Source organism: Trachurus japonicus, chromosome 7 (assembly GCF_045865225.1).
Source record: "Trachurus japonicus isolate A0001 chromosome 7, Traja_1.0".
Lineage (NCBI taxonomy): Eukaryota > Metazoa > Chordata > Actinopteri > Carangiformes > Carangidae > Trachurus > Trachurus japonicus.
This window is the reverse complement of record NC_140913.1, coordinates 34683394-34710611: the sequence shown is the minus strand read 5'-3', so window position 1 is coordinate 34710611 and position 27218 is coordinate 34683394. Positions and strand designations below refer to the sequence as shown.

At 41.4% G+C, this 27218-nt stretch overlaps 1 protein-coding gene across 4 annotated transcripts in view; it reads right to left on the bottom strand.

The window, feature by feature from the left end:
• The window catches only part of pkig (protein kinase (cAMP-dependent, catalytic) inhibitor gamma), a 43470-nt gene that overhangs the window by 2638 nt on the left and 13614 nt on the right, over positions 1 to 27218 (bottom strand). The window contains exons 1-2 of one of the 4 annotated variants that reach the window (XM_085782997.1): positions 20197 to 20345; positions 6305 to 6507 (exon numbers count right to left, since the gene is read on the bottom strand). In XM_085782997.1, coding sequence (XP_085639123.1) covers positions 6305 to 6479 — 175 coding nt within the window. In that variant the 5' untranslated portion in view covers positions 6480 to 6507; positions 20197 to 20345. Of the gene's footprint in view, positions 1 to 6304; positions 6508 to 9009; positions 9134 to 18698; positions 18811 to 20196; positions 20346 to 27218 lie in introns of those variants that run through there. The other 3 variants (XM_085782993.1, XM_085782994.1, XM_085782996.1) reach the window with 3 other exon arrangements.

The window sequence follows — 27218 nt, the reverse complement described above, 5'->3', positions numbered from 1 at the left end:
AGACGACGACGTCCTCAAATGTCTTGTTTTGTCCACAAACCAAAGAGAGACTCAGTTTATTGTCATAAAGGAACAAAGAAACCAGAAATATTCACATTGAAGAAGCTGGAATCAGAGAATCTGGACTTTTTTTTCTTTAAAAAACTACTCAAACTGATTATTAGATTATCAGAATAGTTGACGATTAATTTAATATTCTGTTATTGTTCAATTAATCAATTATTAGTTGCGGCTCCATATTATGCACAGCAGACATGAGCGGACAACGCATTGACAGTAATACAGGCTTCCATACAAGGCAGACGCTTCACATAACTAGATATTCACTTCTTGATTACACAGGACGCGTTTCACAGACTTTTTAAAAACCGATGGAGAGAGTTTGAGAAAGTTGGTAAGAAGTGAATTCCACTTCATCTTGTAGGAAAACTTGCTTCTGGATTATTGAGGCCAGAGCTGATGACACATTATGAAACTGTTGGTTTGTAGAAAATAAATGGAGTGTTTTGTTTAAAGCAGAAGTAAGCGATCCAGTGGTTTTGTCTAACTTCCTGTCAGCAGATGGAGTTAGCAGCCCCCGCCCTCGTCTCTACGTCACCACATTCAGGCGCATCCCTTGGCTGCACACACAGAGAGGACTGCCCCTTTATGCCGTTCTCTCTCCTCATTGGATAAAGGTTGTAGGATACAAGGAAAGTTTTCTCCTGGGCTCAGAGCAGAGCAGAGTGACTGACAGACCCGTGTTTCAGACCAAACACTCTATAGAAGTGATTGCTGTCGGAAGATACAACTATTTAAGACTTATATTAACACAAACATTCACCTTACTTCTGCTTTAACTAAGTGTTAAAAAAAGTCGTTTTTTTTTAATTCTACAAAAAAGTAGTAAGATTAAAAAAATTAAAATTAAAAAAATTTCTAGAAAAAAAAATGTAAAATTTCTCAAAAAAAAAAAAAAAGTTTACAAAATATGGAAAAAAAAAACATTTTTTTAATCTACAAAAGTGGTAAGATTAAGACAAAAAAAGAGGTAAAATATCTCAAAAAAAAATGTTTTAAAAAAAATTCTAGAAAAAGTGGTAAAATTTCAATAAAAACCCTCTCAAGGACCAAACACCCCATAATATTCACTTCACAATCATATACCCCCTTTCCCACTGGTCAAAAAACCCGTTTCAACCCGCTAACAATCGGCTTTTTGTGGCGGTGGGAAAGGCATAAACAAATGGAGCAATTCAGATACTAAACGTATGAACCAGAGGTAAAGTCTGGAACAATGAGCTGCTCTACATCTGCTCTCAAGCTCTCTGATAGACGTGAGTAATGAGAATCCTGAGGAAGGAAGTGCAGCTTCCTGTTGCAGCGCAGCGGCAGCGTGACGAGAGTCTGAGGTTTCCCACCAGACCAGGAATTCCTCCCATCTACAGTAGCGTTGTGGTTGTAGATCACAAGCAACTCAGTCGTATTTTTCATGCTGCATTCACCTGAAATTGGGCAGACGGCAGAGTAACGGCATAAACAAGCCTCTATGGAAACAAGTGGTCCGTCAGCACGAGGCAAAACAATACACGTGACAATATGTTGTCATGGTGATGTGGTATTGTTTTACCGGCTTTCTCTGGACTAAAATGACGTCTGGTTTGTTACACTGCAAAATCTCAAAATCTTACCAAGAATATTTGTCTTATTTCTAGTCAAAACAAATCTCATTCTACTTAAAATAAGACTCATCACATTAAAAGCAGCTTGTTTTTAGACACTTTTTACTTCTTTCAAGCAGATTTTCACTTGAAATAAGTAGAAAAATCTGATAGTGGAGCAAGTTTTTCTTTCTTATTACAAGCACAAAAAACTTCAAGTGAAAATTAGTTTGAAACAAGTGAAAATGATCTAAAAACAAGATCGATTTTAGGTGATGAGTCTTATTTTAAGTGGAAAGAGATTAGTTTTGACTAGAAATTAGACATTTTGACAAGAAATAAGACAAATATTCTTGGAAAGATTTTGAGTTTTTGCAGTGTAGCCTACCGACGGCCGTCTGCCCGACTGCAGGTGAATGCAGCATCAATGTAACGCTCCATTCCTCCTCACTGCGTTACCGCGGTGACTTTTCACAGACGATTTGGGGATTACTGATTAATGAAAAACAGACTGAAGAACCAAATAATCCATTTTTTATGAATAGAGAACAGGAGAAGTTACACAATGTCCCTTTAAATCCAGTAGTAGTAGACACTGAACTGGTCTAAACCGGCGTCAGACTGACACACTGTAATCCATTACATTACATTGAGCCTCTTTATAATCTGCCATGAATTCTGGGTAAATTCAGACAGTTTTAATCAATTAGCCTCATCATCATCAAACCGCTCAGCTCCTCTCAGTCAGCTGATCAGGGTTTTCTCTGGAGGAAGTTCATCCACATCACGAGTTTCCAACAGAAACATTTCAAACATTAACAATAAAATCGTTTCTATCCACTTTTACAGACTTTTCTGTGATGTCATCCTCTATTTTATCTCAGTTTTACTCAGATGCTTTTTGTTTTACTTTACATTTTCTTTGGTTTTAACTCTTTTATCCCATCTTTTCTTATCTTACTGTATCTGATCGATTTGTTTTTATCATGCATACCCCCCCCCTTTTTATCTATTTTATTTATTCTTAACTGCATCCTGCTCTCTAACACTGCAAAAAAAAAACCTCAAAATCAAAATCTTTCCAAGAATATTTGTCTTATTTCTTGTCAAAATGTCTCATTTCTAGTCAAAACTAATCTCTTTCCACTTAAAATAAGACTCATCACCTAAAAATGAACTTGTTTTTAGATCATTTTCACTTGTTTCAAACTAATTTTCACTTGAAATAAGTAGAAAAATCTGATAGTGAAAGCAAGTTTTTTGTGCTTGTAATAAGGAAGAAAAACTTGCTCCACTATCAGATTTTTCTACTTATTTCAAGTGAAAAATTCTTGAAAGAAGTAAAAAGTGTCTAAAAACAAGCTGCTTTTTAATGTGATGAGTCTTATTTTAAGTAGAATGAGATTTATTTTGACTAGAAATGACATTTTAACTAGAAATAAGACAAATATTATTGGTAAGATTTTGAGTTTTTGCAGTGTGAGTCCTGATCTCAATGTGTTGTTGGGTTCTTGTGTTGCTGCGTGGTCCAACTCTTATGGTTTTATGGCATTTGTGTAAAATAAAGTTATTATTATTATCATTATTATTATATAGTTTCAGTTGTTGGTGCTGCTTTCATGTGGAGGCGGCGACATGAGACTGAGTTCTGAGTGAAACTGCTGCAGAATCACAGAAGGAGGAAAAATGTCGCAATGTTCAACAGAATATTTTTTTGCTGAGGTCGACTTCTGTGTCTGTGACGAGTCAGCAGTTTCATGGATCTGTTGTCATGAACACACGAGTCTGAGTCCTGAGTTCAGCCGCTGAAATAAGTTCAGTTAATAATTTAAACCTCTTTTTTTAATGTTTTGGGGGTTAATGGGTGAATAAGTCCTGAGAGTAGAGGTGGTGCTGGTGGTGGAGGATAACAGCTAAAATAATCCACTTTAACTCCTTCACCTGACTGGACGTCGGCTCTGGAGGTTCAGTGATGAGTCACAGACTGAAACATTAACAGACTTCAACTTTATAAACTGTTGTGAACTGTTTAAGTTCAACAGTTTGACAGCTGCACGCACAAATGTGTTTATATTTATTTACCAGGTTTAGACTCAATCGTCTGGACCCCCTGCATGCTGGATTATGTTTAACAACCCTGAGGAATTTCAATGCTGTTTTTTTTCCAGTTGTGTGAAATAAAGAGCAAATAGTGAGTTTTACACCATCTTCCTGTGCGGTATTTCACAATAAAAGCCCAATTGAGAAATAATTGGAGACTGTCCACTGAAACGGGCTCATAATTTGACAAGAAAATAATAATTTGACAAGACACTTTGACAAGTGTAAGGAGGGAACAACATTGCATGGTTTTTATTTACAAAGCCTTGCTTGAAATTTTACCTGTTTATCTTACCAGCAGCATTTAGCTGTTATGCTGCACACAAGTGGAACAAACTACCAGCAGAACTGAAATCACTGTAAGCACTTTTAAATCCAGGTTAAAAACATTTCTCTTTTCACGTGCTTATAGCTGAGAACTTAAAACTTTATCTATTTTCTTTTATTTTACTTTTATTTGCTCTTAAAGCAGAAGTGAGGTGAATGTTTGTGTTAATGTAAGTCTTAAATAGTTGTATCTTCCGACAGCAATCACTTCTATAGAGTGTTTGGTCTGAAACACGGGTCTGTCAGTCACTCTGCTCTGCTCTGAGCCCAGGAGAAAACTTTCCTTGTATCCTACAACCTTTATCCAATGAGGAGAGAGAACGGCATAAAGGGGCAGTCCTCTCTGTGTGTGCAGCCAAGGGATGCGCCTGAATGTGGTGACGTAGGGACGAGGACCAATAGATCCATGACGAGGGCGGGGGCTGCTAACTCCATCGGCTGACAGGAAGTTAGACAAAACCACCGGATCGCTTACTGCTGCTTTAACTCTGTTTTTAGTGTTTTGTTTGTTTTTATTCTGTCTTATGCTCCTTTTTTTAGTGTTTTGTCTGTATGTAAAGCACATTGAGTTGCCTTGGTATGAAATGCGCTATATAAATAAAGATGCCTTGCCTTGCCAGTTTAATCTCACTTAGAGTTTGTAACTTGCACTCGTTCACAGGATTCCTTGGTCTTAAACACTCCCAGTATCAGGACAGAATTGGGGAAGACTTTCAGTTTTATGCCCCTCAAAGTGGACTAACCTACAAAGCTGTCTGAAACTGGATCACCTCATTTCTTTAGATAGCTTCAAAAACTTACTATCAACTGTTCTCCAGCCTGTACAGTATGTAGTTGTTGATTATGATTTGTATAATATATAACTGTGTGTTTATATAATCAGGGCGTCATTGAAAAAGAGAACTCGCTCTCATTGACCTTCCCTGAATAAATAAAGGTGAAATGAAATGAAAACAGCAAGTGTTGAGTTTGTAGTAACGGCGTAATAAACCATCAAAATGTGGCTCCTTATTAAAATACGACCAATTTCCCATTTAAACACACGGGATTGGGAAAAACACCAATTATCTTAGCTTTAGTAAAACTGATAAATGTCTGTAAAGTCACTCAATTAAATGATATTTTATGGTTTTATGAACCTCTTGCAATTACACCGAGTTCCACCAGGGGGCCGAGGGCCGCTGGTTCTGAAACACTGTGGTGTAGCTACAGGTAAATCCCATAGACTGTAAACAGAACGGCCGTAGCACCGTGACGTCACACACTGGTCTGGGGGAGTCTGTTTTGTGCCGCTACTACGGGGGTTTGAACTGCGCCATCTTGGATTTTAGGTGGAGTCTACTTGCCATATTTGGAGAGGTGCTGCGGTTAGCCGGCTGAGAACACGCCCACTGAACTCAAAGCAACCAATTAACGGCCGGTAAACTCTCTGTGAACCTGTCACTCAACGTAATTTATGCACGAATTTGAAGCGTAAACACGTAAGAGACATTTCACAGGAGGCAACTGATGATTTTTGGAGGCAGAAAGATTAAATATCATCTGGAAGTCACCAAAACTTCACTGAGCTTTACTGCTATGGCTGTCGGTTGCCGCGAAAGGCCGATAGCGACGGGCTAACTTCTGTTAGCCTGTCTATGGAGTTTTACATTATACGTTAGCATTAAGCTAGCAGACTTTATGCTTAGTTGTGATGCTGGCTAACATCTAAACATCTCTGACGATATGTTGCCTCAATTACGTTGTTGACTTAACTTAGAACAGATGTAGACATCCTTGTTAAGTTTATCCAGGTTTAGTTGGTGTTGTGGTCTACTGCATAACTTTATCCAGAGCAGACACTTCTCTTGGTTGAGATGTGGCTTAGGAAAAGGTTAAAAAAAATCCCCCCCGTGGCCTCTCAGGATACCTAGTGTCAGAGTTACATGTACCCCATGAACACCGTTTGAACATTTTAAACTTAAAATGTCAAGAAAAAACATATAAAAACCAATGAAAACTGACTAAGTGCAATGCATTTCAATGGAGGTGGAAGCAGAGAATGTCCGAGTGTATGGGCTAGCTATGCGCACTGTGATTGGCTCATCACTTTTGGGGGTGTGGCTTAGCCAGAGGTCAGTTGGAGTTGCTCCCTTCTGGTCCCAGCCCCCAGAGGCCGGATGGGGAACTGCAGCTTTTCGAACGAGGAAGTGGTCTTCACTTGGAGAACTACAACTCCCCCCCTGGTGAACCCTCACCTGCAGCCTTCAGGTCCATCTGTTCCAGGTCTTTGGTGAGTTGACTGGTGCTGGCCCCCGCCGCCCCCCCTGCCCCCGCTGCCCCCTCCTCCCCGCCGATGTCCGGCACCGCGTTCCTGCGGCCGGTGCGATCACAGTTGATGAAGTCCGAGTACGACGTCTCCACGTCCATCATCTGTCCATGACCAGCGCTCGCATTAGACCTGTCAGAGAGAGAGAGATACGTAGATAGATGAGTTTATTTGTCCTTTCCATTTGGTACAGAGCGACCTCGAGAAGTGCAACTTACATACATTTACATACATTCCCACATTTCATACACCTCAATTACATAGAGACATAAGAACATAAAACATAAGACATAAGACCCCCCACCCCACATTTACATGTGCATTCCCCCTGGCGCAGGGGGAGGGGCCAGTCAATCAACCAACCAACCACCTGCTGTCTGTTTCCACCTCAACAGTCTGAGGAGGAAGAGGAGGAGAAGGAAGGTCTCACTGCGTCCTGAGCCGTTCCACATGACACAAGAATATCACAGTGGCATCATGCAAAAGTTCAAGTCACATGAGTAAAGGAGTTCATCTTTGGAATAATCTTGAATTGAAAAACTGTAGCTAAATCTGCAAATTAAAAATAAAAAAAAAGTACAAATCCAACATTACTGACACTAAAGGGTTACAGGACTACATGGAGAAGTGGAGAGTCAAGCTTCTCTGTTCTTAGTCTTCTCTTTTGTTTTGCAAATATAAACCATAATATGAATTCTGTCTGGTTTTGTCTTGTTTTGGTTTTGTGGTTTTTGCTCTTTATCTTCATCTTGTCGATGCATATCTTGATGTACAAAGGGAAAGCACAATAAACCATGACTTTACACCTTTTGGTCCATGTTTTACTGACCAATCAATGCGTCATTAGACTCAAGTTTGCCCCCCCAAAGAAAAGATGGAAATAAATAAACAAAGGGAAGGTGTCGTCTGTAACTTTATGTCTTTAGGAGATCATCATTAAAGACAAAAGGAGAAGGAAGGAGTTAATAATTGTGGTTTCTATTCCTGCACAGCGATTGATGCCACCAGGCAGCAATAGGCCTATTTGTGCTAATTGGTCGTCCTAAAAAACAAAAAGCTGCTTCAGACTCAGCTACTCTTGCCTGCAGCCAGACCCTCTATCTATCTATTATTGTTATTATTACCCTATTATTATGGTCTATCTGTGGGTCTCAGAGGAACTGACACAGCAAGGACCTAAAACCAGAAGGAAGGAGGTCCTGGACAGATCGATATGCGAAAGACCGGAGAGTTTTTAAAGCAGCTTTCACCGGTTCAAAGGGACGAGCAGCCGAGGTGGAGCCAGAACAACACAGACCCAGAATAAAAAAAATAAAAAGTGGAGCTCCCATTTGCCATCCATTCCTCCGGTTTCCTGTTCTCAGTCCATATTTAACTAGGTCATGGATTGTGCTGCCAGCCACTAAAACACTACACAGCTGGTGAGTCCTCGGAGACCGGGACAGAACAGAAGACTGCTCCAGAAAGACCGAGCAGGAGAAAGGACAGAGAGAGGAGAGTTTAGAGACGTAAAAAGACACTGAGCCGTCCTGTAAATGTCGTCTCACACACACACACACACACACACACACACACACACACCCTTGTAAATCTATCTTTGTGAGGACATGTCATTGACATAATGTATCCCCTATCCCCTAACCCTAACCTTAACCATCCTAAACAAATGCCTAAACTTAACCATTACTCTGAACCTAATTTAAACCTAATTATAACCTAAACTTAACCATTACTCTAAACCTAATTTAAACCTAATTATAACCTAAACTTAACCATTACTCTAAACCTAATTTAAACCTAATTATAACCTAAACTTAACCATTACTCTAAACCTAATTTAAACCTAATTATAACCTAAACTTAACCATTACTCTAAACCTAATTTAAACCTAATTATAACCTAAACTTAACCATTACTCTAAACCTAATTATAACCTAAACTTAACCATTACTCTAAACCTAATTATAACCTAAACTTAACCATTACTCTAAACCTAATTTAAACCTAATTATAATCTAACGTCTTAACCCTCAAACAGCCCTTGGAAACAGTGAGGACCGGCCAAAATGTCCTCATTTCCCAAAAATGTCCTCAGTCTGTTGGTTAAAAACTCGTTCCAGTCCTCACAACGTAGCATGTACAAGAACACACACACACACACACACACACACACACACACACACACACACACACACACACACACACACACACACACACACACACACACACACACACACACACACACACACACACACACACACACACACACACACACACACACACACACACACACACACACACACACACACACACACACACACACACACACACACACACACACACACACACACACACACACACACACAGAGTGCTGAACAGTATGACAGGACTTCAGCCTCGGCCTCCTCCTCTAATAAAGCGTGTAACACTACAACAACCGTGACAGAGCAGCTGAGCAGCTGAGCTAGGAATCTTTAAGGAAAGCCAGGGATCAGAGTCTCGGGGGGAAACCAGGGGGAAGAGGAATAAAAAAATAAATTAAAAAAAGGAGCTGGCAGCCTCGGCTCGGAGCTCGGAGCTCGGAGCTCGGAGCTGACCCGGGGCCAGCCTGTTCCCAACACACTTTCACTCACATTCTTTCAGTCTGATTCAGAAAGGTCCAGCGATTGTTTTCCCTCCATGTGCTCACTCACACACTGTTCCTGGGTCAGAGGTCACCAGAGGTCACGAGCTGCAGACGTAGGCGACGTTCCACTGTTTGGGAAACGGGGAATTTTTTTGCAGTGAAGTGCAACGTGTGAGCCGCGTAGCCTCACAACTACCTCAGGAAATGTCACCGATACCCCGGGGGCAAAGGCAGATAACACAGACACACGATGTTGTAGAAGGTTTTGCAGCAGAAACGACATGTTGGACCTTGAAGGATCACAACCCGGTCAACGAGCCACTGGAAACCCCAGGGACATGTTCCTAATGCAAATATGTAGGTAGCCTACTACAATGGCATAAATAGACAGAATCGCCTCTTTGATTACATCTACTTCCGGGTAGAAAACCAGCACGTAATTTGAATGAGAACAGTAGTAACAAACAGGAGTTTAGCTATAGGCCTAGATATCAGCCATTTGGTAGCAGCCTGGTCAGATGGCTGATACACTGCAAAAACTCAAAATCTTTCCAAGAATATCTGTCCTATTTCTTGTCAAAATGTCTCATTTCTAGTCAAAACTAATCTCTTTCCACTTAAAATAACTTGTTTTTAGATTATTTTCACTTGTTTCAAACTAATTTTCACTTGAAATAATTTCATCTGCCAGTGAAAGCAGGTTTTTTGTGCTCGTAATAAGAAAGAAAAAAAGTGAAAATCTGCTTGAAAGAAGTAAAAAGTGTCTAAAAACAAGCTGCTTTTAATGTGATGAGTCTTATTTTGAGTATAATTTGATTTGTTTGGACTAGAAATAAGACAAATATTCTTGGAAGGTTTTTGAGTTTTTGCAGTGTAGGCTACCTGGCTGACCAGATAGCTACTAGTTGACCAGGTTGAGATCCTTGAAGGTCCTAGAGATCATTTCTGCTGTAAAACCTTCTACAACATTGTGTGTCTGATTTCCAAAACAAAAAAAGGGTGTTTCTCTCCTGGGTTTGAGTTCTGGGTTGATGGCATTTCTCCCAAGTGCTCATACAGTAGCTACCAAACACAAGACAAGAGCACTCTGTGCTGCTGCTATGGTGGTGGTGGTGTGTGTGTGTGTGTGTGTGTGTGTGTGTGGTACAGGTTGTTATCTGCACAGTCATCAGCGAGCCCAGCCCGTCACCACGGAGACCAGATTCATAATTACACCGTCTACCTGAGCCACAACCTGAACATGAGGTTGACACAGCCGAGGCCTTCGCTAACACTGATACATCCCAACAAGTCCAGGAACAGTATAGTGTTTTATAAACACCTGGCAGTAAGCTAGCTGATGTCTGACTGTTTAGTACTGCAACATTTAGAGAAATTATTGATTAGGCTATCTCATTGTATCGACAGAATTAAAAAAAAAAATTTAAAAAAAAGGTTTCTTGTTTCAAAATAAATAAATAAAGTAAACTATAAAACAGTGTGTTTGGTTCCAGCAAAGCAAGACACACAGACATTGGCTTGGTGTGTAGATGAAATGATTAACTGATTAGATCAATTAAACTAATTGATCTAAGTAGATGAACTGAATGCATTAATGACTGTCACAGCTCTAACAGTGACAACTGCAGACTAAACTGGATGACAGCTAAGCTAACTGCTAGCCTCTGTCTGAGCCGCGGAACGGAGACCGCGTCCCTTCGGCGCCCAAGTTAACAGGTTGTGTAGTTCAGACGCGACGCGCCGCGATTGCTCGCGCCGCGATTGCTCGCGCCGTGCAGTTATCGTTTCGGCGTCTGTTCTATTTTGTGCGCGAGCCGCGAGCAATCGCGTCAATCTTGGCAGGAAGTCACACATGAAACAACGAGAGAATCCGGTCAATTTTCAAAATAAAACACTTTTCAAAATAAAATACAGCAATTGACAAATGCGATCTTATTTATATTTGTCAGACTCTCAACAGAGAGCGAGAGAGATGAAAACACACACACAGGAAAGGGAGACACGGAGTGGGAAACAACAACAAAAACAGAAACAACAAACAGGGAGAGAGAGAGAGAGAGGGAGAGAGGCAGAGACGAGTTGTTGTCAAGAGAAGGACGACGTGAAATTAATCTTGGAAGTGGAGAAGTACAGGGAGTTGTTTGACCCACAGCACACGGTGTTATAATTATATGAGGTTATTTACTCATCCATGATATAAAAAACACAGCTCTGAATGTGAGTAAACAACAGCTGAGGAGCAGAGGCGCTTGTGACCGCCGCGGAGAAATCAGCGTCTGGTGTGAACTGGAGGGACGCGGCTCGCGCTCGATTTCCGCGACCGCTCCGCTTCACGGCGCTTCCGCGTCCGGTGTGAACCTGGCGTAATACATCCATGGTCTGAGCTAACAGCTAAGCTAACTGCTAGCCTCTGTCTGAGCTAACAGCTAAGCTAACTGCTAGCCTCCTGTCTGAGCTAACAGCTAAGCTAACTGCTAGCCTCCTGTCTGAGCTAACAGCTAAGCTAACTGCTAGCCTCCTGTCTGAGCTAATTGTTCTAACAGCCCAGAAAAAAAAAATCACATTCACATGAACAATATCAGACACAGCTGCTCTTTGTTCACTAAAAGATCTAAATAACTCAGAGTGGTGCTTCTTCTTACTAAATCTATTTTAACAAGACAAACTAATTAGCAGCTGTAAACTGGCTACACAGTTCAAGCATTCAACAACAACAGTGGATCTTGGTGTAAACTTTCAGTTGCTTGTCATAATACTATCAACGATGAATATAATAGCCTCTCTTATGTCTGTGTGAAACTTACACTACACCCCACAGTAACCGTAAAGTAACAGCATGGCAAGCAAATTAATGCAGGCTACTGTGAATTCATGTTTCTTAGACTTATGAGCTTTAAAATGAGGTAAGATAACATATGTTATGTTTACATGTAGACTTAAAGATTTAGGTTGATTCAGAATTGATCCAGTAACATTGTTTTAATGTAAAATCAACTTGCTTTTGGGTGAAAGTTGAAGGCAAGGCAGCGTCTTTATTTATATAGCCTAGCGCATTTCATACCAAGGCAACTCAATGTGCTTTACATGAAGACAGTGGTGAAGGTGATGATTTAGTAGGCTACCAGTTGCGTGGCTGAAAATATGATCTATCATAATGATAATCATATTTCAACACTGATTCAATGTGAATTTACTACCTGGGATGAGACTTTGAGAGGTGCTGCTGGCCAGTTAGCCATGTTAGCTCTGTTTACAGTCTTTGTGCTAAGCTAGATTAGCTTTAGCTGGCTAGGTTTTCCCAAAATATCAAACTATCTTTTATAAAGAATTGCTAATTTTTTGTTAATATCACACACTTCTACTAACAACCATTGTACTGTATTTTCAGATACAGGTATAAGCACAGTTTCTTCTCACCTTTTCTGATTTGCATTGTGTTTTTGTTTCCGATTTTTGTTCTTCAACTTCTTTGTTCTTTACGTACAGACGAAGGAACAAACTGAAATTGAGCCTTATTTTGTTTTACATGTCTGAAATAAATATGAAATAGCCTAAATATTTCACCAGCGGCTCGATGCTATTGGCTGTTTATCATCAGCAGCTGTTCCTGTGTTTCTAGTGCGACAGTCTGTTGTGTTTGTCTCTGTGACTTATGGGAGCTCCAGCTAATTGCCATTTGTTTGTTTAATTAGTAGGTCTGGCTGCACACACACACACACACACACACACACACACACACACACACACACACACGTGGATCAAGTCCTACCATGAGATCATTAACAGGTTTCCATGGAGGGCCAGTGATGATGATGATGATGATGATGATGATGATGGTGTGTGGTCTCAGCTGTTTAATGGCGCCGCTTTAAAATAAAAATCTATTTATCCTGGATATAAAACCCACAACAGCTCAGTGTGATGATGAAGCTGTTGTTGTTGTTGTGTGTCTGACTGTTGTTGTTGTTGTCGTCGCTCACCTGCTGCGATTTGTGTATGATGCAAATCAACATGTAAAGAGACTTTGAACCTTTATTCTGCCTGACTGAGCTGATCAGAGCTCCTGTTCATTAAATGGAACGACACAACGTCCATTCATCATCATCATCATCATCATCAACAATTACATTTTATCTTTTATTATCATCCATCAAACAGTTTTTCAATTACTTTTAGTAAAATAGTGGGACATGTTTGACATAATTCCCTGAATCTGTTTGGTTTTGTTGAGTGTTTTATTTCCATGCACGGTTGGTTTGTAGTTTCTGCCTCTAGTGAGGGATCATGGGAGTTTTACCACCACAGCTGTTTGCTGCTTTCTGAAGTATCCACAGAGGAATCTTCATCTTCACAACAACAACAACAGACAAGGTCATTATATCAGTAAAAGCTTGGTTTCTATTGGTTTATGTTTTATTTTTATTGGGTTTTAAAGCAGAAGTAAGTGATATATTTGTGTTAATCTAAGTCTTAAATAGTTGTATCTTCCGACAGCAATCACTTCTATAGAGTGTTTGGTCTGAAACACGGGTCTGTCAGTCACTCTGCTCTGCTCTGAGCCCAGGAGAAAACATTTATCGTATCCTACAGTTTTTATCCAATGAGGAGAGAGAACGGCATGCAGGGCTGTGTGTGCAGCCAAGGAACGCCGTGAATGTGGCGACGTAGGGACGAGGACTGTTATGGTGCGTTCAAGGCAACTCGTATTTTTCCGACCTGTGAAGTGGTACCAGTTCGATCTGGTACGAGTTCACGGGTCAGAAGTTACGAGTGGCCGTTATAGTGACTTTCACCGGTAAAACAGGTCGGAGAAACACGAGTGGGTTGCCTGGAACGCTACAAAGTCGTAAGTTGTGACTTGAAGCTGTAATTTACGGTTTCAAAAGCCTGCCTGGAACGCAGCATTAGCCAAAACCACCGGACCACTTACTTCTGCTTTAACTTCATTTTAACATTGTTTCTTATTTATCTTTTTTTTTTTTTTTTTCAAAGGAGGTTAAATGTAAAGCAACTGGACTTAGTTATTTGTCTAGGAAGACATGTACGCATCGGACCAGTCCCAGCCTGGTCAGATGCTACATGAACTGATGAAGCCTCTTGGATGAGAGGTGAAACGTCTTCCTAGACAAATAACTAAGTCCAGTTGCTTTACATTTAACCTCCTTTGAGATACTATGACCTGGAAAAATGAGAATATGCACCGGCTTCTTATTTATCTAATTTTTACCCGAGTAATTTTTTCATTGACCCTTATTGTCTCTCTTTTATGCCCTGATTGGTGGAGGCTTGAGCACTTTCAGCTAGACACTACCAAGACCAGAGAGTATCAAGACCAAGACAAGACCAAGACCAAGACAGACCAAGTCAAGACTAAGACCAGTTGAGCTCAAGACCGAGACCGAGACAAAAAAAAAAAAACATACACCAAACCATACACCATATTTTTCTATTCTGCATGAGTTGTAGAACGCGAGAGGACGAGTACCAACGCGTCTGTGTCAAAAAATGTGATTGGTACCACTTGAAGGGGGGGCGCATAAATAATGATACTAAAAATAAAAAAGCATGGCTGCCTGGATGTTGTAGACTACAAATCCCTTCCAGACCGTTCTGCCGGTCCCAGACCGAGAGACACGAGACCGAGACCAAACACTGTCGAGACCGAGACGAGACCAAGACCACAGTAAAGTGGTCTCAAGAAGTACAAGTCTACTTTTAGCACTTTTATCATTATGTTTATAGTCAGCTCATTTGTGTTGGTTTTGTGTTACATTTCATTGTGTTTTGTGTTTTGCATATATTTTCCAAAAGGACGTCATGTCATCATCTGTCTGCAAAACAAATCCACCTACAGGAACAATAAAAGTAACCTGAGCTTGTTTCTCTGATCCAGACGTTGAGGAGGTTTTTACGTTCAGGTGTCGTGTCGTCTTCTCTACAACCAGACAGAGATTCAACCGCCAGGCAGCAGGAAACCACATCAACATCATGTGATCTGATGTGATTTGATCAGCGATCAGTGCCGACAGCTCAGCAGACGCAGGGCGGTCCTGATGGAGGGAAACATTTACTCTGCTCTCCTCTAATGACTTCAGATCCAGACGTACGATAAAGAAAATCATTCATCTCGTTTTCTTTATAAAAAACAACAAAACAGCTGAAAACGACCATGTTGTATTGAAAAATGTGATATAAATAGACATTTATGTGGCACTGGCAGGAAACCACATCACTGACAGGCGACTAAATGAAAAGGAAAGTGTAATGTAAAATAGTTTAGAGATAAATTAAAGGGGAATTGCCGCGTATATCTGTATAATGGAGTCTACAGGGCAGCAGAATGCAGCCTCTAAATAACACATTATCTGCAGAGAAACTCCTTCATTTCACCAATATTTAGTTCTGATAGGCTAGTGCTATTCCCCTCTGAGTCCGGGGTTAGCTGTTATCAACATCCGGGGTCTGTAGGTTGACCTACTGACCTCTGACCTGGATGATGTCATCTCTGAGCTTGTTGCTACCGCTAATGCTACGGTTTGTTTCTACGTGTTTCTGACTTGTCAGAACAAAATGAGCAGCTGGATGAAGTTCAGCTTCCACAGGCTTCCTCTCCTCAACCTGGACTCACTAAAGCTCCGGCTAGTTGAGATAAAAATGGACCCGAATGCCGAAGCAGAATGATTATTATCAGAATGAGCCGGGCGGCGCTCAGAGATGACATCATCCAGGTCAGAGGTCAGTAGGTCAACCTACAGACCCTGGATGTTGATAACAGCTAACCCCGGACTCAGAGGGGAATAGCACTAGCCTATCAGAACTAAATATTGGTGAAATGAAGGAGTTTCTCTGCAGATAATGTGTTATTTAGAGGCTGCATTCTGCATAAGGTCCAGATTGTAAAAAACAGAAATTCCCCTTTAATGAAGCTGAAGCAGCATGCGGAAAGTTTCTTGGTAAATGACATTTGTATAAATTAGTTCCTCCTCTTAGAGTCACACTGTTTGTTCACTGGAGTCACTGAATGACTCACAAAGTCTCAGTGTGAAAGGCCAGGGTGTGTGTAGTAGTATATACAAAGTGAAACTCGACACACACCTGCGGTTGGAAACACTACAAACACAAATGTCACAGGTGTGTATGTGTGTGTGTGTGTGTATGTGAAATAAATCAGTGCAGCTGAACTCCGTTTGGCCTTCAGACTCTTCCTGCTGTCCTTCCTTCCTTCCTGCTCCGGGGGTGAAGCCGACATGGACGAGGGAGTTATTACTGATTCAACTTCTGGTCATTCCTCCATTGTGAGAGAAATGAAGCTGCATTATCACATCACACTGCAAAAATACAAAATCTTACCAAGAATATTTGTCTCATTTCTAGTCAAAATGTCATTTCTAGTCAAAACAAATCTCATTATAGAAAAAATTAGACTCATCACATTAAAAGCAGCTTGTTTTTAGACACTTTTTACTTCTTTCAAGCAAATTTTCCACTTGAAATAAGTAGAAAAATCTGATAGTGGAGCAAGTTTTTCTTTCTTATTACAAGCACAAAAAACTTGCTTTCACTGGCAGATTTTTCTACTTATTTCAAGTGGAAAATTTGCTTGAAAAAAGTAAAAAGTGTCTAAAAACAAGCTACTTTTTAATGTGATGAATCTTATTTTAAGCAGAATTAGAAATGACATTTTGACTAGAAATAAGACAAATATTCTTGGTAAGATTTTGAATTTTTGCAGTGTGATGTGATGCAGCTTCATTTCTCTCACAATGGAGGAATGACCAGATTTGAAACAAGTGAAAATGATCTAAAAACAAGTTCATTTTTAGGTGATGAGTCTTATTTTAAGTGGAAAGAGATTAGTTTTGACTAGAAATGAGACTTTTTGACAAGAAATAAGACAAATATTCTTGGAAAGATTTTGAGTTTTTGCAGTGCAACACACACACACACACACACACACACACACACACACACACACACTCAGACAAAACCACACCATTAGCTTGTTGGTGAATAAAAGCAAAGGCCACACACAAAGGCTTCCTCCTCTAGGACGTAAACAGTGACCACACATGTAACAGGGATGGAGACGTTAAAGGGATAGTTCACCCAAAATTGAAATTTTCCTCATGATCTCCTCCCCCTCATGTGGACTAAGGGCTGGGAGAAGTTTCAGAGTCCTCCGTGGCTTCTCTGAGTTACAGGGGGTCTCGGCGTAGCAGTGCATGTCCATAAAAAAACATCCAAATACCTCCATGCTGCTCGTATGTAATGTCCGTCTTGTATTGAAGCCCCAACATGAGACACTGGGAGCTTAAAATATAGACTTATTTAATTTTTTCAGGACAATTTCTCATGTCGGGGCTTCAATACCAGAGGGACATTACATACGAGCAGCATGGAGGTATCTGGATGTTTTTTGGTGTGTCTTTTTGTTATGAAGACAGTTGGTATCCATTTGCAACCGTCATATGGACATGCACTGCTACGCCGAGACCCCCTGTAACTCAGAGAAGCCACGGAGGACTCTGAAACTTCTCCCAGCCCTTAGTCCACATGAGGGGGAGGAGATTTCAATTTTGGGTGAACTATCCCTTCAAGAACAGAACAGCAGCTCGCTGAGGGACCGTGACTCAGCACAGACTCTTTACAGCGGGCCATTAGGGAGACCGTCCCGCCGGAGCCTCTTAAGCCTGAGCCGCGTGTAATAAACTCACATTATCTGCAATAACCCACACCAGGAGGAGGAGGAGGAGCGGCTTCCACATCCATTACCCCGTCTCAAGTCTGTCAACTCATTCTGCTGCTGCTGCTTTTTATTGACAGAGCAAAAAAAAAAAAGTCCTTCACGTGAATGAGTTTCACTCTGCTGCTCTTAGCAACCGAGCTCCAGCTTCAGCCTCGTCATCGCTGCCATTAGTCTGATGGGATGTTGTAGCCCACCAGCAGCTAATGACTGTTTTCATTATCCATTAATTAGAGTGAATAAAAATCAAGAAAGAGTTTACCAAGGAAATGGTTGCATGTTCTCTGGTAAATCTTTTTTTTCCTTTGACTTTTTGTCATGTTTTTAAACGCAAAAACACTAAAAAACCAGCTGGGTTCACATTTTCAGTGATAATAAACTACATTTAGGCTATTAATGAAACCTTTAAAGCTAATTTATCATTTCTAACGTTGCCAAAAACAGCATGGCAAACACAAACACTGCTAAAACTCAAAATCTTATCAAGAATATTTGCCTTATTTCTAGTTAAAATGTCATTTCTAGTCAAAACAAATCTCATTATACTAAAAATAAGACTCATCACATTAAAAAGTAGCTTCTTTTTAGACACGTTTTACTTCTTTCAAGCAGATTTTCACTTGAAATAAGTAGAAAAATCTGACAGTGGAGCAAGTTTTTCTTCCTTATTATAAGCACAAAAAACTGGCAGATTTTTCTACTTATTTCAAGTGAAAATTAGTTTGAAACAAGTGAAAATGATCTAAAAACAAGATAATTTTTAGGTGATGAGTCTTATTTTAAGTGGAAAGAGATTAGTTTTGACTAGAAATGAGACATTTGGACAAGAAATAAGACAAATATTCTTGGAAAGACTTTGAGTTTTTGCAGTGAAGCATGAATATAGTATATTAACAGAAATAACCCATAAAGAAACAAAGAGTCTATAATCAGCGGATGTTACCTTTACTTACTCCTGAAGGTTTCGGGCTCTTTGGGGCGTTGGTTTGGACAAACCGTCACCGTTTTCCAACATTAATCGATTGATATTTTGTCGATAGTCAAGAAAAACCATCATCAGATGAGCAGCCATATGATGATGGAAATAATAATTAGCCACAGTTTGTCAGAGTCACGGGTCACGTCTGCTGTTTTTAGCCTCAGGACAGAGTCAAGTCTTCACATCACAGAAGCTGAAACCATCTCTTTGTTTGTCGTTTTAACTCCAACTATAAAACTTTATAGAAAAGTGAAACAACCTCTGTTGTTCAGATGATGAGTGAACTAATCACCAGCTCTGATAAAACAACAGAAATGTCCTTTTTAAACTGAAAACATCGACATGTTTCGTCTTCTTTCACACTGTTCAGTCACTAAAAACAACCAACTCTGTTAGCCTTGGCTGTAAAACCTACAGTTAATTACTTAAAAATGTCCAGTAAAATAACCTAAAAACACTGAACAGTATAAAACTGTAACATGCACTGCATAATGGGAGTTTTATTATAAACTAGAGTATATTACTGTAGCACTTTGAGATTACTTTATGAAAAGTGCTTTACAAATAAAATGTATTATTATTTCAAAAATGCAGTAGTATACTGTTGCAGCATGAGTCCACAAAACAGAAACAGTTATTTACTGGATTACTTAGCTACAGTAAACTACACTTTAGTATTTTCTTGTAAGGTAGACTACTGTAGTTTAAGGTGAGATAAGTGATGCATCTAAAAGAACTGCCGCCTATGGACTGGTGTTGAAAATTACACACACTGCAAAAACACAAAATCTTACCAAGAATATTTGTCTTATTTCTAGTCAAAATAAATCTCATTCTACTTAAAATAAGACTCATCACATTAAAAAGCAGCTTGTTTTTAGACACTTTTTACTTCTTTCAAGCACATTTTCACTTGAAATAAGTAGAAAAATCTGATAGTGGACCAAGTTTTTCTTTCTTATTACAAACACAAAAAACTTGCTTTCACTGGCAGATTTTTCTACTTATTTCAATTGAATATTTCTTTGAAACAAGTGAAAATGATCTAAAAACAAGTTAATTTTTAGGTGATGAGTCTTATATAAGTGGAAAGAGATTAGTTTTGACTAGAAATGAGACATTTTGACAAGAAATAAGACAAATATTCTTGGAAAGATTTTGAGTTTTTGCAGTGTGCACATGTTATAGAGCAGAGTGTTTCCAGTGCTAAACATACCCAAGCAAAGCATCTGGAACAGTCTCAATGTCCATATCAAATAAATAAATACACATAACATAACATAACATAACATAACATAACATAACATAACAAAGCCATTTACCAGTTGTCAGTCACGTTAAACAGAAGGAGAGGACGGAGAAGTAAAGTTCATTGCTCCGTAACAACAGTCCTCTACAACATGAAGCTGCTGTAGCTCCGTTGATGTGAAGCAGCAGAACGAGGCTGATAACACTGAACTCTTGTTTCTTACCAAAGTCTTTCAGTCGGTTTTCTCTACGACCTGAACGCAGCGCCACAGCCGAGTGGCTCGGTCTGTTGTGGGTCTGTTGTGGGTCTGTTGTGGGTCTGTTGTCATGATGTGAGCAGCAGCTTGACAACCAGCCCCCTCAGACTCAGACTGTTTCCTCGTCGGGAGCAGAGCTGCATTGTTGCTCCTCTGCTCTCTTCCTCTCATAAATAAATAACCCCCCCCCCCCCGTCCATTCAGCCCTGCTGCCGTATATATTCACCCATATCCTTCCTCTCGTCATTGCCCCCCCACCAGCAGGGTGTGAAGGCCCTAGTTGCCCCCGGTGAAGAGAACAGAGCAGCTTGTGATGTAACATGAGGAGGTTGTGAACGTGAGCTCACACCGACCACAAGAACTTTTCACCTCCTCTCCCTCGCTCTGTGGCACTTTAACTCTCCTGTTGCAAGGAAGGAAGGAAGGAAGGAAGGAAGGAAGGAAGGAAGGAAGGAAGGAAGGAAGGAAGGAAGGAAGGAAGGAAGGAAGGCAGGACAAAGGGAAAGATGGGAGGAAAGAAGGAAGGGAAAAAGGAAGGAAAGATAGAAGGAGGGAGGGAACAGATTGGGTCAACTGGGTCAAAAAGGAAGGAAGGGAGGGAAAAAGGATTGTGGACAGAAGGAAGGGAAAAAGAAAGGAAAGAAAGATGGAGGGAGGGAACAGATTCGTTCAAGGAAGGAAGAAGAAGGAAGGAAAAAGGGAAAGAAGGAAAGAAAGATGGAGGTATAGGGAACAGATCAGGTCAATTGGATCAAAAGAGGAAGGAAGAAGAAGTAAAGACGAAGGGAAGGAAGGAAGGAAGGAAGGAAAGATATGGGAGGGAACAGATTGAGTCAACTGGGAAAGGAAGGAAGGAAGGAAGGAAGGGAAAAAGGATTGTGGACAGAAGGAAGGGAAAAAGAAAGGAAAGTAAGATGGAGGGAGGGAACAGATTTGTTCAAGGAAGGAAGAAGAAGGAAGTAAGGAAGGAAGGAAGGATTGTGGAAAGAAGGAAGGAAGGAGGAAGGGAACAGGTTGGGTCAACAGGAGGTCAAAGTCTCAGACTTGATATTAAAGTCTCTGTCAGACAGAACCACCACTAACCCTGCTCTCCTGTCTCTTCAGCTCCAACACCGAGCCGGATCACCTGATCACCTGATCACCGGATCACCGGATCACCGGATCACCGGATCACCGGATCACCAGATCACCGGATCACCGGATCACCGGATCACCGGATCACCAGATCACCTGATCACCGGATCACCAGACCGCTCCGCTGCTCCGGCCCGAGGCCCCGAGGCGTTGAGGCGTTGAGGCGTTATAGGAATCAGAGGAGCAGTCGGAGAAGAAGCCTGACCGGACCGAGGCCATTAGCTTCAGCTCCTCTTCAGTCGGACTGATGAATGAAACAACGGGCCGGGCACTCGGGCGGCGCCGCTCTACTTCAGAAAGCTGCTGCAGACAAATCAAAAATCAATCAGGCTGGACAGATTCTCTGGGCCGAGCCGCCGATCCACGATCCACAACTCACTGATCGATTCCCACCGTCCTTCTCTCTCAAGGAGAAAAACACAGAAATGACTGAGAGAGAGGCATCCATCCATCCATCCATCTGTCTGTCCATCCATCCATCTGTCTGTCCATCCATCCACCCATCTGTCTGTCCATCCATCCATCTGTCCATCCATCCACCCATCCATCCACCCATCTGTCTGTCCATCCATCCATCTGTCTGTCCATCCATCCACCCATCTGTCTGTCCATCCATCCATCTGTCCATCCATCCACCCATCCATCCACCCATCTGTCTGTCCATCCACCCATCCATCCATTCATCCACTATTAAGACTACAGAATTACACCCAGACTGAGGCGTTCACTGCTGGAATGTTAAAAGTAAGAACGGCTGCAGCTCCACTCATTCATTATATCGTATTTAAAGGGATACGGCAACTTTTTTTTTTCGTGTCTTGCCTCACTCCCGAGTCCATGACCAGCAGATAGACACCATCCTTTCCACTGTGCGTGCAGTAACAAGGGAGATAGAGCCGTATCGCCGTAATTAGTTTAGCTCAAACACTGGAAGTGTATAGGTAGTGTTAGCCTGCCTCCACCTAAAGTCGCTAATTAGCTTAGCTCAAACACTGGAAGCAGGGTTGCCAACTCTCACGCATCTGGCGTGTGTCACACGCTTTTAGGTCCTGTCTCACGCTCTCACGCCACTCAAACAATTCTCACGCCAAAATCAAGCGATTTGGCAAAAAAAAAAAAAAAAAATTTAAAGCGAGCTTTGGCTCTCATCAATAGGCTCTCTGATTGGTGTTCGTGATGCTTATCCGCGTGTCGATTGGACGGCTGCTCATGTGATCACAGCACAGTAGGACGGGGAGTTGTCGATCCGCGCCCCCCCCCCACCAACAGCGGCACGGTGCTGAAGCCTGGACCCGACTTGGTCCGAATCCGATGGCCAAAAAAAAGAGGGAGAGAGCGAAGCCCGAGACACAACCTGACCTGACTGAGTTATGTTTTTGAACGCGGCTCGAACTGACGCCTGTGGTCGGGCTGGTTGGGCCAGTCCGTTGAAAACTATAACATCAAGATGCAGACTGGGTAGCACAAAAGTACAGCCAGGCAGCTCAGTCCAGAGAGCAGAGGAGAGAGAGACAGCGCAGCAACAGGTGTGTGTGTGTGTGTGTGTACGTCTGTGTGTACGTGTGTGCGCAACTGCGCATGCATGCACGTGGGCCACACCTGCAAACTCCGAATGGGTATGTAGAATGTTTATTACAGAAGAGAAACACACATTTCAGGACCTGACTTGTATCATCAGGCTGTAATATAAGACTGAAAATCACAGGACGTGTCTGTTCTGTCCTTTCATATATTAATAGGCTCAATAGGCTGGTCCAGGCCAAAAGCCACAGCTCCCCACTAGACCAGTTTCATACACTCCAGCCATACAATGATAGGAACCACAGATCTGCTTTTTTTCCCTCTTATCTGAAGCAAATGTTGTGTTTTCCCTTTATTTTCTTCTCAGAGTACACCAGAATGCTTCAAATACATGTTAAAATCACAATTTTTTCCTGGGGGGGTGCCCCCAGACCCCCCTAGAGGGATATACGTATTTTGTCACCTATTACACCTCTAGCCTACTCAGTTTGCAGGTATAGTGTGTGTGTGTGTGTGTGTTTGTGTGTGTGTGTGTGTGTGTGTGTGTGTGTGTGTGTGTGTGTGTGTGTGTGTGTGTGTGTGTGTGTTTGTGTGTGCGTGTGCGTGTGCGTGTGTGTGTGTGTGAGTGTGAGAGAGAGACAGAGAGAGAGAAAAACTACAATAAACATAACTATTATTATTATTATTATTATAGACAACCCCCCCCCCCCCCCCCCCCGCCAACAGAATCTCACTCCAGCCCAGGACCAAAAGTTGGCAACCCTGCTGGATGTGTATGGGTAGTGTTAGCCTGCCTCCACCTAAAGTCATCAGAGAAACTCTTCAGCAGCTCTAAACGGAAACCGGCGGGCCGATCTTGGTCTCAGAGCTGACAAAACTCTCCGGTAAGGCATCTTGAGCGGTCAAATGCCGCTAACGGGACCAGATCGGTCAAAACGGAGGGTTCAAGCAAAGACGCTTTATTTTGGTTCAAGCTAGCTACATCGAGGGTAGGTTAGCTTCCTATTTCAAACTAAAAGCACAAATTCTATCGTCATGGTTTTCTGTATGTAAAGGGCAACGAGTGTTTTATTTTGTGAAAGTAACCGGAAGTGCGTTGGTCACAACGGCTAGCTTGAGTAGCGCCGAATTCGTCCAAACAAAATTGTTAACAGCTGGTATTTAGACAAATTAACGACACACTGCTGATCTAAACGGCTACTTTCTCACCTAAACATGTTTGAAATGTGGATAAAGTGATATATTTACAGAGTTTAGAGCTAAAATGAAATCTGACTGCTGGTTTCGGCTCGGGTAGGAGGCAGGCTAACACTACCCATTCACTTCCAGTGTTTGAGCTAAGCTAATTAGCGACTTTAGGTGGAGGCAGGCTAACACTACCCATTCACTTCCAGTGTTTGAGCTAAGCTAATTACGGGCGATACGGCTCTATCTCCCTTGTTACTGCACGCACAGTCGAAAGCAGCTCCACATTCCTCACATTTACACACTGTACACATCACAACTCAAAAGAGAATTTGGTTTCCAAATAAATAAGAGTCAAGGAAAAGAATCACTGTGCAACACACACAGAAGTCGATCTGTAAATGAAAAGAGAAGCGTCCTAACATCCTTCTGTGACAGTGAGTGAGTAAAGAGTGAATCCTCATGACTCACAGTCTGACTTCAGGAGATCTTTAAAAATAAACAGGAACCTTTATATTGTAACACCAAATCATCCAAAGTCTGTTTCAGTCGAATACGGTTGATTTCCAGATACAAGTACAACTGGAACAAGCTGAGTTTCAACTGAATTATCTGAAGATCTGTAAAAACATTAATGTGAATAAAGCCAGCGAAAGAATGCTTAAATAAATAGAATAAAAACCCATGCGTAAAGGCACCATGCACTGTTTTGCGATCAATCGATTGATGTATTAAATAGACATTTCTTGCATTTTAAGGTGTTTCCATTTATTTTAGCACTGACATCATAGAACCAAAATGTGCACAAGCCAAAGAAGTGTGGAAACCACTGAGCACCAGCCAAGTTCATTTAGCTTTTTAGCAAACATGGATCTCATCTACCAACAAATGGTAAATACTGCACAAGTTAATATAGTAGCTATATATTTGGGAACAGCAGCGCCCCAAAGACTTCTGGGATGTCGAGGTTGAAACGTCTGTCTGTCCACCTGCATCTACCTCTGTTTACTCCCAACGTGTCTTTGAAAAGCCAGAAACAAAAAGCAGAACTGATGTAAAACGTGATCGTAATTCACATTTATCCAACAAAGACCCGTTTCCATCAGCATGTATCCCATAATAATCCTTTTACTAATCATAAGAAAATCTGATCAGATTGACAGGACAAAACTTATTGTCCATATCAGATTTTACTGTTATGATTCGATATAACTTAAAGCTATAGTGCGTAACTTCTGTCGCCCCCTAGAGGATTTCTGTGTTATTACAACGATACGGCCGGCACCTCCCTCCCCTCCCCACCGCTATGCTAATGCCATAGACTGTAAGGCTAATGCACATCACACACAGTAACAGTAACACTCGTAACACACCACATGCTGCTGGTCACGGACCATGGTTTACAGACTATAACACTGGCGACTCGCCGCACACTGCTCGTCACAGCACAGTGAGCACACAGACTCCCCGCAGTAAGTTACACACAGCAACACGGGCTACACACCTAGTAACTTACTGCTAACGATGTGGCTGACACCAGGCTGCTAACAGCTGTTGCTTCTAGCAGCAGCGGAGCGCTCTCCTCCCTCCTCCCTTCTCGTTGTCAGGTAAAACCATGGACTGTAAACAGAATGGCCGTAGCACCGTGACGTCACCCATTGGTTTGGGGGAGTCTGTTTTGTGCCGCTACTACGGGGGTTTGAGCCGCGCCATGTTGGATTCTACTTGCCATATCTGGAGCGGTGCGGCCGTTGGCCGGCCGAGAGCCCGCCCACTGGCCTCGAAGCAGCGGTCGCCGGACCTGTCACTCAACGGTTCTGCGCCCTAATTGGCCAGAACTTTAAACCTAATAATAGTAAAACGGTAAATATGTTCTTTTAAGCTGTAAAATCGGCTATTTTAACATGGGGCTCAATTGGAGTTGCTCCCTTCTGGTACCAGCCCCCAGCGACAGCCGGGGGGATTGCAGTTTGTTGAACGCGGAAGTGAGCTTCACTTCTCAGACCGACAACTGCCCCCTTGGGTAAAACCCAGTAAAACGCGTCGTTTCGGTCGTTTCCTGTCCGCCAGCGCGGGAAAGTCGCTCCAAGACAGTAAATACAAAAAGAACAAATACTGAAAAATACCGCGAGGCGTTTGAGGAGCCAAACGGATTAATCAGCGTTGTATCATCTCCTCTTGTAGTGGCTCGGGTGAAACGGATATTCACAGACACGTAGAAGTTACGCACTATAGCTTTAACGCTGGATGGAAACGTAGCTAAAGTCAAAAAACTGATTCATGGGTTTGAGTCTGACCTGAGATCAGTGAGGTAATATAATGTTTTTATTGTGCTGCTGCTGCTCAGGTGCAGAAGATGATTATCTTTTTCTTTATCGCTCAGTTTGACCTGCTTCTTTAAATAAATAATAACAGAGAGAAGATAAATGATGAAACAAAGTCTCAGCAGGTTATCATCATCTTCATCATCATCATTAACCGTCTCCCTGGGAGGATTATTGTTCCTGCATTATTTATTATCCAGCTCTGACACTTTTATTCAAGTCATTTCTCATCATAAATAATAAAGATGTCGACTGTTTTTCTTGTGTAATGTTTAAATCCCAGCGAGCGTCTTTAAACCTTTATATCATCTGTAAACGTACATTAATATTTAATATGTTAAAACCCTTTTCTCACTCTGAACAAACAACAGTTCACTGTCTCTGTAACTTCCTTCACTTCACTAAAACAGATCAGATAAAAAAATAAGAAATGAGAAGCAGAAAACTGAAGAGGTCAAAAGGTCAAACACACGTTCATCAGTGGTTGTGTTGTTTAAACTGAGAAACACTGGACTGTCGGCGCTGAAGATGCTGTCGTCTGACTTAAACACTTCGTCTCAGTCATAAATAGTTAAAGTATTGTAGTAAATATCATTGATTATTGATTCACACGTGTTTCCAGGTCGTTGTCTCCAGTCTGGGTTCTATAACATGTTTAACGTGTAAAATCTCATTGATTTTAATTCTGTTTTATCGTATTTTATTTATCTTATTGTGTCCATTGTTTTATTGTGCTTCTGTTGTGTTACTTATTGTATTTTTATCTTGCTGTGCAGCACTTTGGAAACCTTGTGTTTGTTTAAATCATGCTATATGAATATAATT